Source organism: Polistes canadensis, unplaced genomic scaffold (assembly GCF_001313835.1).
Source record: "Polistes canadensis isolate GaletaPanama2010 unplaced genomic scaffold, ASM131383v1 scaffold_53, whole genome shotgun sequence".
In the NCBI taxonomy this organism is placed as follows: domain Eukaryota; kingdom Metazoa; phylum Arthropoda; class Insecta; order Hymenoptera; family Vespidae; genus Polistes; species Polistes canadensis.
This window is the reverse complement of record NW_014569600.1, coordinates 500,226-514,100: the sequence shown is the minus strand read 5'-3', so window position 1 is coordinate 514,100 and position 13,875 is coordinate 500,226. Positions and strand designations below refer to the sequence as shown.

Below are 13,875 nucleotides of genomic sequence, written 5' to 3'. Positions count from 1 at the left end.
TTATATTATATTATATTATATTAAATATATTTGTATTAAAAATAATAATTTTATATCAAAAGTAAAATTATATCAAAATCAATCGTATTAAAACTAACACAAGATTGAAGTAAAATTTAAGTTCTTTCTTTTTATGTTGCTAATTTTATCGAATTATTATATTATCAATTATTATATATGACACAATAAATGAAATTATTTATTCTTCCCGAAAACTTAAATAAAACGTTTCCAAACTTTTTGTTCGATTTACCTTCGCAAAAAAAAGTTACATTCCAAAAACAAGTGATCATAGAACCATAGGATAAAAATAATTAAAAAGAACAAAATTACAGAAAGAGATACACACAAAGTTTCTAATAAAATATTAATAATTCGATAAACGGGGTGTATTAAAGAAATCAACGAAATTAGATATTGAAAATGGCGTTACAGTTGATCTAAAAAAAAACTAAATGAATAAAATACTCGAGAAGGATCATATCATATCTACGTCACAGCATGAAACCGATACGTGGGACACCAGCGGCAAATTGCACCCGCAAAAAAAGTAAAGTGACCACTTGGAATACCGAAGGTGGTATATACCGGTCCCCATGTTGCAGTTGCAGTTGCAGTTGCTGCTGCTGTTGCTGTTGCTGTTGTTACCGTCCTTCTATCTCACTCCCACTATCTTTCTCTCTTTCTGTTTTCTTTTCTTTTCCTTTCTCTTCTCTTTTCCCTTTCTTAGTTTTATTTTTCGAACTGGTTCCCGCAAACCCATCCCCCCACCCCATCTTCGTTAATGACGTCGAGTATGCATGCAAGATGAGAAAGACGTTCTCGATCTTGGTCAAGGATCCCAAAAACCTCCTCCTCCTTCTCCTCCTCCTTCTTCTTCTCCTTATTGGAGGATATTTCTACTTTCTTTTTTTTAACAACTTTTAAACTTTTATTTATTATACATAATGTTCAATATTTATTTATAATATTTAATGGAAGTAATCACAGTATATTGATTCATATCAAATGATAACAATTTTTATATATTTCTTTTCTGATAATTAATATTATTCATTTATCATTTTATTTATTTATTTATATATTGATTATATAAAAAAAATAATAATAAAAATTGTATTGATTTGATCTATATAAAAAATGTTAAGTATTTCGAATGTAATATGCATGGGTAGCTTTTGAAAGTGGACTAATTTGTAAGTCAAAGAATTAAATGTAACAATTTGTTTTACGATTAAATTCAATAATATAAATCATTTGAATTAAAAAATATACTAATAAAATTCATTTGTTCGGTAGAGTTTTGAAAGTAGACTAATTTATAAATCAAAAAGTAAAATATAACAATTTGTTTTACGATTAAACTCAATAATATACAATAAATCATTTGAATACAAAAATATAGTAATAAAATGAATCATTAATATTTTGTCATTTACGATTCTAATTTGAAAAATCCTTGACACAATAATAAACGTATTCCTCTATCGCGTTAAGTATTGAGCTCGGATAAAAGATAAGAACTTTGTGGTATTTCTGATTACCCAAGGAAGAAAGAAAGAAAGAAAGAAAGATAGACCGTTCAAAGGATTCGTAATTTGTAAGAAGAAGAAGAAGAAGAAGAAAAAGAAGAAGAAGAAGAAGAAGTTAAGTAGTCCAACAAAGTAAATGGATTCGGTATTGATAATATCTTTTTCGAATGCTAACGAAGCAAATGTCTCTTGGCAAGTACACAGAAAAGGGCGTATCTCTTAGCAAGAGTTACGTGTTTTACTTCTCTTCCTATCCCTTTTTCTATTCCCCCTCCCCCTCCCCCCCCCCACCTCTTCCTACCCTTTTTTCTTTCTCCTGTCTCTTTTCTTAAGTCGATAGGTATCGAGAAACGAAAATAAAAATGAAATAAAAAAAGAAAAAAGAAAAAAAAAATGGGGAAAAGAAAAGGAGTGAAAGGGGTAACCCTTGAAGAAAAAAAAAAGGGTTGGCTGATCTAAATTGAATAGACGTTTCGTGATGTGTAGTACAGAACGTTACCTATCTACCTACCAACAACAACACGGGAGCCGCCCACGATAAGAAGAAAGGGCTCCGGCCCTTTCAAGTATTTCCAAGTGAACCAAGTCCTTCTTTCAGTATTCACGTCTCCATTAGACTTTCCTTCTTATCCATGGAGTAGTAGGAAGATCCATGATCGTGACGAGTGCCAGGAGATATCAGAGTCAATGAAAACTTTAGAAACGATCTCTAACCATCGAAGGAAAGGATTACTTGCCCTTCGTGAAAGATCGACAGCTTAAAGGAACTACTACTCCTCCTATCCCTTGATTCTATCTTTCACTCAATGTACTTACGTTTTATTCTAGTTTCTGTTATATATATATATATATATACGATTCAGTAGTTTTGATATAAGAAGTTAAACGTTAATATAAAAGTAAAAATATAAATTTAGATTGTTTTATAAAAAAAATAGAAAAACAGATATAGAAGGGATGTTAATTATTGTTAAATGATCGATTAACTTGAACAGTTATATAATACAATTCGGTATTTTTGATATAAGAATTTGGATGCTAATATAAAAGTAAGAATAAATTAAAATTGTTTTATAAAAAATGAAAAAAATGATACAAAAGGGATGTTAATTTTTGTTAAATGATCAATTAACTTGAACAGTTATATAATACAATTCGATATTTTTGATATAAGAATTTGAACACATACATAAACTTAAAAATATATCAAGATTGTTTTATAAAAAAAAAAGATATAAAAGGGATGTTAATTATTGTTAAATGATCGACTGACTTGAACAGTTATATAATTCAATTCGGTATTTTTTATATAAGAATTTGAACACATACATAAACTTAAAAATATATCAAAATTATTTTATAAAAAAAAAAGATATAAAAGGAATGTTAATCATTGTTAAATGATCGACTGACTTGAACAGTTATATAATACGATTCGATATTTTTGATATAAGTATTTGAACGTTGATATAAAATTAAGAATGTATCACACACACACAAATTGTTTTATAAAAAATAGAAAAAAAGATAAAAAGGAATGTTAATTATAATTAAATAATTGGCTAACTTGACCAGTTACTTTCCAAATTTTTGAAGTGTGTGAACATAGAAGAAAGAATAGAAAAAGAGAGTCGGATTAAATTCACAATCGATCGACACTTGAACGAAATTATGGAAAGTTCCAGTGTAGTAGTGTGATTTGTATATGTATCTATGTATTGTACATACGTATGTATGTATGTATGTATGATAAGATATGTCGAATAAATAATTACTACGAGATGCATTTATTTATGAAAAAATGAATAAAGGTGTAACATACCTTAATTGATTGTTAATTAATCGAAAAAAATATATATTGTAATCTAAAAATCTAGATTTACCTTTTAGATGTTCCTTCCTCTTCGGAATCTTCCGTTAGACTGATACGTTGTTCCCTTTGAAAGTTCTTTTATTCAATATTATTTATACAACTTTCCGAAGGTTGCGCATGTGTATAACGACAATAATATACGTAATAAATACAATTTCCTTATTCGGAAGATCGTATAAACAACGTTTAATAAAAGTACTTGCGCAGAGGATATACGAGTCAGTTTATTGTTTGATTTCGAAGAGGAAAATACATCGAACGTATAAACCGTGCTTTTAAACAACAATACACGCTTTTTTCGATTAATTAACAATCATTTTAATTACATCGCACGTTCTAACGTATTTTATTAATAGATTGAATTGTTTAAACTAATAATACATTTTTTTGTTGTTTTAACGTTCCTGACCAATGATTACTTTCAATTGATTATTTTCATCCAATATAATATCAAATCGAAATTGTTTAATATATATGTCATGTTTAAATAAATATACTTTAATGAGTATTAAATTAACTCCAATACTTAACAATAAATTAACGACCAATTATTATAAGACATGAAAACACCCAGGATATTCCTTTTATTACATCAACGTGTACGATTTTAAATAACACTATGACCCCATATAATACTAAACGAATAAATTAATTATTTTCCACACGATAATACGAATTTCACATTTATCATGAGTATAAACAACTTATATTATTGTTTCTTTATTTTTTATCTTATGTATACCGTTTAAAAATAAGATCGTCAATATCTTGAATATTTTCTTTTTCTTATATAATATAAGCAAGAAGTATAATAAAATATAATATAAAAATATTCTGAAATGACTGTGTGTGTTCGATTATACGACGTTGTTTTATTCAAAGACACCGCTTGATAAATGACTAAGGAAGATGAGAAAATTCTATGTGAGGATGATAACGGTCAGGAATATCATTAAAGGGAGGAGGGAGGGATACGTTTTCACTAACATTGGTGTTGTGTCTCGAGTAATCTCAAATGATCGGTTACTAGCAATCGAAGTTATTTCTAATTACAAAGTTATTTCTTATTACAAACACAACCCATACATACATACATACATACATACATACAAACCAATAGAGAGACAGGTATGAGAAAAAAAGCAGCGTGTATAATGGAGTTGAATAATCCTTAAAATAACATTGAACGATACTTGATAGTAAAATCCCTTTCGTTTAGCGGGGTAGCTATGGTGCAAGCAAAAAAAAAAAAGAAAAAGATAATCTCAGTTTCTCTCTTTCTCATGTCAGTTGATTCCCTTTGCCTTGAGAGACTGAGAGAGAGAGAGAGAAAGAGAGAAGAATCATCGTTAACCCCAGGGTGACACGTACGACCAGCAGCATCGGGGTCGTTTTCACCTGCAACCGGTTCGTAACGTACAAACCAACCAACCTATGACGCTGTTTTACGAAGGAGACACTCCGTGATAAATTACCCTCTGAATGGATGACCATGATGTACGCTGATAACGTCCGCAGAACATGATTAAACTCAAGCCACTCCATTGAAAGTTAAAAAAAAGGGGGGAGGAAAAGAATGAGAAAGAGAATGAGAAAGAGAGAAAGATAATGTATGTATTATGTGTGTGTGTGCATATGTGTGTGTGTGTGTAAGGTTCAAGCATCGATAACAACGCACTCGTAAACGAAACTCTTGATTTTAGTACGAGTATATAACCGTGGCCGTATTTTATGACGAGCTTGTTGGCTGCTGTTATCCTCTCTTCCAACCTAAGTTAAAATAGTAAAAGGGATCTATTATTTGCATAAATCTACTGGCGCTTTTAACACCGTCCGAAGTTACTTTCAACCAGAAGGAGGAGGAAGGCTTATTATAATTTCTTTCTTTTATTTTTCTTTTATCGTGTTATCACGATAATAACTATCGATATAAAATTTGTTGAAATTTCTATCTCGTTTTGTTTTGTTTTATTTTCTTTACTTTTCTTTTTTTATAGCCACGATTGAAATTTGTCGTAATAAAAAGATAAATTAAAATGAATCCTTGGACTGTTAAGGGGGGGGGGGGGTACAAACTTATAGTGAATATTAATGACGTAACTACGTACAATTGCATTTAACGTTGCTTTCAAATTTTACACAACGAAATTTATGATATAGTAATTAAATATTATGATAATTAAATGTATTATATAAGTTTGTTGAAAAAGTTTATATACATATTGTCCGAATAATATAATCGAATAGATAACTAATAGTATAATTTTCGAATATTATTAGATCACGTTGAATACTTAAAATTCCATTGTATTCAAAAATTTCGAAATAATTGTTTTTCTAAATCCCATTACCCGATTAATCCAAACATTTTTTAATCTAATCTTTATTTCTCACGAATAAAGATATTTAATCTGATATTTAAACACATGCAATGCGCGCGAACAAAAGCAACAATATCAAAGAAATAAAAATTAATTCTATCCGGGTCATGTTTTCTGACCCCCTTCGGGCTAAAAAAAAAAGAAGGGGTGGGTGTCTCGACTATGCTGGTCAACAACAACAAAAATAAATAAATAAAAAAAATTAGCGCAAGACGATCGATCTACTCATAGATTAGAATATTTCGTGTTAGCTATGAAGCGGAAGGGGGGGGGGGGGAGAAGGGGGAACGTTTATAAATGTTATTATATGAGAAAATTTGCATGCAACGTTTTTCAGCATGGAAACTCGGCCTTGCACGAAGCCTCCTGGCGAGGATACAGCAGGACTGTTGCTGCTTTGGCAAAAGCCCTCGGGACTCAACGCGCACCTTTGCACGCGAGGAATTTAGCTGGATTTGCGCCGCTTCACCTCGCTTGTCAAAATGGCCATAACCAAAGCTGTCGAGAACTTCTTCTTGCTGGATGTAATCCCGATCTTCAGAACAATGTAACTTATTAAACAAAATTATTATTATTATTATTATTTATCATCAAATTAAACCACACACAAATGTATTAGTTATACAATCCGTTCCTATTATTTTTGTTTTATTTTTTCTAATTAAATATTTCATGCAAAATTTTGTCCTATGCAACCAAGTGCGTGGCTTGTATTGATATTTGAATTTTTTTCTGTTTTGTTAAACTAGATTCATTTTTACCAATTTTATTTTTCATTAATATTTATTCTTTGTGATTATTATTATTATTATTGTTGTAGTTGTTTTTGTTAATTGAGAGAGGAATTAAAGAATTATTTATAAATTTTATTTTTGAAAAAATATTGTTAGATCTCTAAAAAAAATGCGTTCGCACAACGAGTTATTAATTAATTTTACCAAGTTTTCTCGATAACATTGGAATGAAAATAATTCGAATAAATTTCATACATCTTCTTCTATCGTCATTAATTTTCGTATAATCGTATACTCAATTAATCATTTATTAGATTCGTTCATCTTGATCATTAAGTTGTAGCGAACATTCATATGAGCTTGGGCCCATCCGGTTTAACGACTCAAGCAACTATCTTCCTCTTCGGTATATATAATATAATATCTGGATAATTTTAATTTTATTCTATTTTCATATATATGTGTGTATGCATACATTATATATATAATTTTGTTTTGTTTTATTTTTAGTACGGAGATACCCCACTTCATACATCCGCACGATATGGTCACGCAGGTGTTACGCGTATCTTAATTTCAGCACTTTGCAGAGTCTCTGAACAAAATAAAGTAAGTTTTATATTAACACTTTCAATTTAATTGAAAACAATAAAACTTATAAAATGAACTTAAATCGTATATCGTTTTTTTTCTTTAATACTCGAATAAAATAAACTTTCGATCCAGCTTCATAATTAACACACCTACATTTATTATTTACAATTAATATTAATAATAATAATCTTATATTGTGAGACAAATTTGCGTGCCTCTTTATTTAATAGCAAAATTTGATTAAAGTAAATTAATATCTAATGAATGTAATAAAAAAAAGAAAAAGTATTTTCGGCAGATACGCGAACGATATAATAAAAATTCTTTCGAATTATAACATTAAAAACCTACAAATGATTTATCTTTAACAAAAATATATTATATATTTTACACAATTAAAAAAATAATAATTTAATATAAATAAATTATTAAAATAATCGTATAAGAGAGAAATGAAAATTAAAAATCAATCGACACACAACGAGTTTAAAATAATAATTCAACTTGTGCAATGAGATCAGTGCGATTTTTAATGTGTCAATAAAGAAGGTATATTAAATTCTTGATACATATTAATGTATATTTTATTTTGTTAAACGAATACAGAACGGTGACACGGCACTTCACATCGCAGCAGCTATGGGACGTAGAAAATTGACGAGGATACTTCTCGAAGCCGGTTGCGACAGGACGTTGAGAAACAAGCAGGGCGAAACGGCGAAGGATATAGCTCGTCGCAAAAACCTGACAGAGATACTCGAGATAATCGGTAAAGCAAGGAGCAAGAGTAGAGCCCGTAGCAAGAGTCGCGACGAGGAATCGTGTAACAACGACAAGGTCGACGTAGCTAATGTTAGTAGTAGTGTTGGTGGTATTGGTGGTGTTGGTAGTGGTGGTGGTGGTGGTATAGGTGGTGGTACTGTTGCACCAACTAAGTGCGATAGAAACGAGAAGAAACGGGAGAAAACTGGTAGCGGTACAAGTGGTAGTAGGGATGGTTGTATAATTAAAAAGGAAAAGAAGAAACACAAGGGTGGTAGTTCAGGTAGTGGTGGAAAAACTCATAGAGTACATTTCGAGAAAGCTGTGATGGGAAGACAATGGTCGCCTTATGGTTGCCATTATTACCCGGATCCGGACGCTTTTCCACAACCAAGATTAGATTCCTTGCCACCTGATCCTTTAGGAAGGGGTGAACAATATTATTTGGACTTGGCTGGTAATATAAGAAAGGGTCCGGTTGGTGTTGGCTATACTTGTTATTGTGCACCCTTCTTCAGGCATATGGAAGCTAAATTAGAACGAGATAAAGCTGAATTAAAAGCTCATATAGATCAAGCTCATGAAAGATTGGATTTGAAAGTGGCTAATCTTGAGAGAAGAACTCGCGGACAGATTTCTGAGCTTACACGTTGCGTGGCAGCCGAAAGAGCACGTTGCGATGAAAGACATCAACATCTTCAGCAGAGATTGTCACGCGGCGGTAGAGGTAGACACAGCGAGAGACCAGCGAGAACGTCTAACGTTGACGATCAAATTCCTCCTACTCGTGCTAGATCTCTCGAGGATTTGCTCGATGACAGACCACAGGATAGAAGCTTTGAAATACCTGGAGAGACTCCTGTTTATCGTGGTAGTCTCGATGATCTGGATATTCCTGCTATTCCTAGACTGAGCAAATCGATGAAGGATCTTCCTTCGGGATCTGGTATGGCAAGGTCAACCTTGAGAGTTCTTGATGTTCCAGCAAGATTGAACGAGACTTTCGATGGTGTTATCAGACAAGATCGTAGCTCACCTCTTGGTGCAGCTTCTTCACCGTCTATGGGTTCCAGACAACAGACTCGTCGACAACGGGTAAGTTTGATGATACACTTTCTACTTCAGATTATCTATTAAATCTATACTGATTTCTCTCTACTTGAAAATCATTTAATTCTTCTCTCCCAGGCGTCATTATCGCAGGAACAAAGTGCGAATATTAGCCAGGAAGACAATAACACGGTTCGTAAAAATAGCGAAGAAAATTCAGGCGAATGGAGATCTTCGCCGAGTCGTCGTAGCGTTCACGAGATGATCAAAAGATTTCAACAAGTACCGGGCATGCATAATGGCTGGCGTGGACAACGTTCTGGTAGTAGCGAACCTACCAGCCCAGAACATAGTCAATGTTCTCAAAACAAAAGGATTCAACCGCAGGGTGGTGTAGGGAACACCTGGCACGGTGAAGGTGAAGGTATACTTAAATATTCACTACAAATGATCAATCCGTTTATTCGATATTTATCATCGACAGTGTGTTCCTTCCACGTCCTGAACAAACATTAAACAGAGAAATGATATCTCATTGTTACGAACGCAGGTAACAACAGTGAAAGTAGCGAAGGAGAGGATGACATGGAGCAACCAGAAGCCCTTAAAGGAAATGTTTCGAACAAAGGAGTTATACAAGAAGATGTTCATTACGACAGCATCGCAAGGATGCCTTACAGATCGCGTAGTGCCGTGTATAGTCCTACTCCACTCTTACACGATGCTCACAATGATTCTGGATATAGTACGCGTATGTACGGTTCGAGTAAAGGTGCTTCGCCTTCTCTCTCAGGTAACTTTTAACTAAATTCACAAACATAGAACTTATAGTACTCTGTTTACGAAACGTATTATATATGTGGTAGACCATTGAAATTTTTTATAATGCAGGACAATTAGAATGCGATGTTATTCTACCACCTTCGCAAGGAGGAACATTCCCAAGTGGAGAACAGTTGGCTGCTTTATTGGAACAACCAAGAGGACATGACTTGACCGTATATGAAAGAGGCGCAGACAACGTTGTCATTAATATAGGAACGGCGAGTCTCGTTTAACTTTTTATTTTAGTTTTTTATTTTTTCAATTTTTCGTTTTAAGACTTATCAAATGTGAACGTGGAATTTCCAAAGATGACGCAAGATCGAGCTCGCTCGTAATTTTGTGAACTGTCATTAGCGAAAGTTTAATTATACGCTACGTTCTGTTTCTTTATATAGACTTGTTCACGTACCTTTCATTATTTTTTTATACGTTGTTCAATAACGTGCTGATATTGTAGTATAACACCGATTATAAACGATTTCTTTATTATTAATATTATTATTATTATATATATATATATATTATATATGTATACCTGTGTGTTCATATTTTGATATAAATATTATATTATAAAAAAGCGAGAAATCGAAACGTTTTAGCTGTTTGTAATATGAGTACAAATATAAGTGTTTTCGATCGTCATACTCACTAGATATAATTATAAAATAATCTTCGATCGTGTATGGTAGAAGTGTAATATTCATTGTTCGTTGCCATGCATCAAAAAAATCTACATAAATAAATAATAATATTTATTGCGCTAACATGTGCATACGTGTGTCATACTATGTACAAGTTGTCTTCGATTTATTTGTTAGACACTATTGTAATGTAATAGAAATTTATTATCCAATTTGATACAATGTCGTTGTATTTTTGAATGCTCCTAATAATTGAATCGATACAATGTGTTTATTGTCAACACATTTAAAGAGTACACTGATGTTTCATTATTTCAACATTAGAAGCAAAGTCAGAGATGGTGGAGTGATAAAGAGGATCTCCCATTAGCGTCAAATAATTAGATTTGATAATTTTTACCACTACATAATCGCCAGCTTCTATTTGTTTTGTAATAGTTGAATGTTCATCGATAGGTATTGTAGCACAAGGAAGTAAAATTCTTAGATTTTTACTATTTCTTCCTTGAAGTTTCTCATCGCACTTCCTGCTCACCTACCAAAAATAAATGTACATACATGTCTTATCAATGTAATAAATCATTTTTATTATTATACGTAACATACCCTTTAAAGAGAAGAGAAGAAAAAAAATATAAACTTACACTTTCCACGAGTACAAGCTGTTTTTGACCAATATACATATTATTTAACATTTCTGCCTCTTTCTTGTACACTTCTATTATTCTACAAAGTCTATCCGCTTTAACGCTTTCTTCAACATCATCTTTGTATCGACGATGAGCTGTCGTTTTCTATATTCGTACCAACAAATATTTATACGTTCGAACGAATATTTATGAACGAATATATCTTGATTAATTGATAGATTACCTCTCTCATACTATACGCAAATAGAAAGGCAGTGTTATATTTGACTAATTCAATCAACGACAAAGTATCTTGAAATTCTTCTTCAGTCTCCCCGCAAAAACCAACTATAAAATCGCTAGATAAGGCAACATCTGGGAGAATGTCGCGTACGTGATGTACAAGATCTATGTATGCTTCTCTCGTATATCCACGTCTCATTCTTTCCAATACAGCAGAATTTCCACTTTGAGCGGGTAAATGTAATTGTCTAGAAATATTAGGCCTTTCGGCTATCAATTCGAGTACCTCGTCCGGAAAATCTTTTGGATGTGGTGATGTAAATCTATGAAAAGTTAATTTTATTCCTTCCATAGTTTTATTATAAAAGAAAAGATCTTTCATAAAATAATTTACCTTATCCTCATTTCAGGATTGATCTGCGATACCTTGTCTAACAAATCGCTGAACCTCAATCCACCTTTTTTATTTTTATATACTGTTTTAAATCCTCTAGCTAAATTAGTCTCGGAACTTGATGGCGTATAAAAATCTGATTGAGATAAATCTCTGTAACTATTTACATTTTGTCCTAAAAGAATAATTTCCTTTATCCCTTCATCCGATAAATGTTGAATTTCATTAACAATGCTATCGATTGGTCTAGATCTTTCCCTTCCTCTCGTAAACGGTACTATACAATAAGTGCACATATTGTCACATCCTCGCATTATGGAACTACGAATAATAATAAGATAATATAAAATATAAATCATATTTAACGAACGGATAGAGTAATTTAAGTTTAACATTTTAGATACATTACACAAATGCACTGACAGAATTAGAATGAAGTCTAACAGGTAAAATGTCTGCGTAAGTCTCATCAAGTGATAACAAAACATTAATAGCAGTTTCTTTATCGGTCTGTGCTAAAAGTCTGGGTAAATCCTTGTAGCTGTCCGGACCAGCGATCACGTCTACTAATTTTTCTTTTTCTAATATTTTATGTTTTAAACGTTCAGCCATACATCCTATTGAATAATAAAATGAAAATACAAAATCATGATACTTCTATAATTGTTGGTTGGCCTTACCTACCTAATAATCCAATTTTCAAAGGAGCCTTTCCTTTATATTTCTTTTTCATATGACATAAATGAAACAGCTTATTCCATATTTTTTGCTCTGCACCATCTCTGATAGCGCAAGTAACTAGCAAAATGATATTTGCATTTTTTACATCATTAGTGAGTTGATACCCATGATTTTTTAATATTGACCATATTACCTCTGTATCGTTAACATTCATCGCACAACCGTGAACTTCAAAATAGACTGAAAGATGAGTCGAAATGATATAAATATTTTTATATAGAAAAAGTCTTACGTATGGAGACAAATTTTATTTGCATTTACCTTTCTGATTTTCACCATGAATATTCTCAATGTATGGAACATTTTCAATGATAGGAACATTGGAAACACTGTCACTATTTCCATCACTTTTTGTTAAAAAATCACGAAAAGATAACCCATCTTTGGGCAAATATTTTCTACTTTCTGTAATATTATCACTACAATTATTGATATCAGATATTGTAGTACTCAATGTACGACAAGTATAAATGTTTTGAGTTCTTACAATCTTAGATTGTCTTATGTAATTCCTCAAACATTGTTTTGATGAGACATAAAGTAGTTTACTAATTCCCTTCATTTTATTATTATTAATATTATATGCTTACATAAATATAATAAACATAATGATTTTAAATGAGATTCATATTAGTACAATTTTTATTGCATACACTTTTTATTCGAAGATTAAAATTACACAACAACTCAAATACTAACCTAAATGTCACCCTTACCGCCGTTGCACCATGACGCACTCTAGTGGCAAATATTATTTATACTTTTATGTTATCTTTTTATAATTTTATTTATAGTACATCTTATAATATCGATGATATATAAGAATTTGATGAATAAATGATGACACAATGTCTCCTTATAAAAAAATATAGAATAAATCAAATATAAATAAATTTAACGATAAAAAAAAGAAATTCGGACAAATGAAAGAGAGAACAATTCCTATAAATGTTTTATGATTGGTGGTCGTCATAGGTCCCATAGGATTAATAAAAATTTATTTAATACAATAAGTTTTCAATCATCATTAATTATTTTGTTTAAATTAATTTATCTCGTTTGTATATGTTACCAACAAAGTAGAAAATCCGGCATTCTTCACAATGCCTAGGGATTATTGGCAATATCTAAAACTAGCCGGCTTTGTAGGGAATGTATCATATTTCTCACATTTCTTAGGACTTCTGCAGAATGACAAATGAGAAACCAGCAAAGTAAGAAATACATCTCTGATTCGTTTCGAATGATTTTCAACAGAATGCAAGTATGAAACATTCGTTCTAAACGTTCTCTTCCGTTATAATAAGGAACAAAAGGTACATATTTACCATGGTGAATATCCGTCTAAATGTAGTAATCTTCTACTACAATAAGTAACAGTGGGCCCTATATAATAACACACTGGTATTAAGTTTCAATTTATAGAAATGCGCATAGTATAGTGGCACGAACAGTCTCAAAAACACGTGAACAAAA

At 31.6% G+C, this 13,875-nt stretch overlaps 2 protein-coding genes across 3 annotated transcripts in view; one reads left to right on the top strand and one right to left on the bottom strand.

The window, feature by feature from the left end:
* Nucleotides 1-10,237, top strand: part of LOC106785631 (ankyrin repeat domain-containing protein 6) — a 152,739-nt gene extending 142,502 nt beyond the window's left edge. Inside the window, exons 5-11 of the mRNA XM_014746259.1 lie at nucleotides 6,124-6,333; nucleotides 7,031-7,129; nucleotides 7,721-7,966; nucleotides 8,051-8,971; nucleotides 9,065-9,344; nucleotides 9,477-9,719; nucleotides 9,818-10,237. Of these exons, the coding sequence (XP_014601745.1) occupies nucleotides 6,124-6,333; nucleotides 7,031-7,129; nucleotides 7,721-7,966; nucleotides 8,051-8,971; nucleotides 9,065-9,344; nucleotides 9,477-9,719; nucleotides 9,818-9,984 (2,166 nt within the window). The 3' untranslated portion in view covers nucleotides 9,985-10,237. The remainder of the gene's footprint in view (nucleotides 1-6,123; nucleotides 6,334-7,030; nucleotides 7,130-7,720; nucleotides 7,967-8,050; nucleotides 8,972-9,064; nucleotides 9,345-9,476; nucleotides 9,720-9,817) is intronic.
* A 341-nt stretch (nucleotides 10,238-10,578) lies between these two features.
* LOC106785595 (CDK5RAP1-like protein) lies at nucleotides 10,579-13,157 on the bottom strand. 2 transcript variants are annotated; one of them, XM_014746207.1, is made up of 8 exons: nucleotides 12,887-13,150; nucleotides 12,661-12,804; nucleotides 12,343-12,579; nucleotides 12,068-12,275; nucleotides 11,659-11,979; nucleotides 11,266-11,587; nucleotides 11,037-11,186; nucleotides 10,579-10,927 (listed from the first exon to the last, which is right to left on the bottom strand). In XM_014746207.1, the coding sequence occupies exons 3-8, from the start codon at nucleotides 12,551-12,553 to the stop codon at nucleotides 10,679-10,681; spliced, it is 1,461 nt and encodes a 486-aa protein (XP_014601693.1). In that variant the 5' UTR covers nucleotides 12,554-12,579; nucleotides 12,661-12,804; nucleotides 12,887-13,150; the 3' UTR covers nucleotides 10,579-10,678. The 2 variants fall into 2 exon arrangements, with proteins under 2 accessions (XP_014601693.1, XP_014601692.1); XM_014746206.1 differs by having other exon boundaries at nucleotides 12,661-13,157.
* Nucleotides 13,158-13,875: the final 718 nt, after the last annotated feature.

What these genes read in the sequence shown, in the direction of transcription:
- LOC106785595 (XM_014746206.1), bottom strand. Translation starts at nt 12,961, where the DNA reads ATGAAGGGAATTAGTAAACTACTTTATGTCTCATCAAAACAATGTTTG. An exon ending in AATCCTGAAATGAGGATAAG is followed by an intron (nt 11,588 to 11,658) that starts GTAAATTATTTT and finishes AACTTTTCATAG; the next exon opens with ATTTACATCACCACATCCAA. An exon ending in AGCTTGTACTCGTGGAAAGT is followed by an intron (nt 10,928 to 11,036) that starts GTAAGTTTATAT and finishes TATTTTTGGTAG; the next exon opens with GTGAGCAGGAAGTGCGATGA.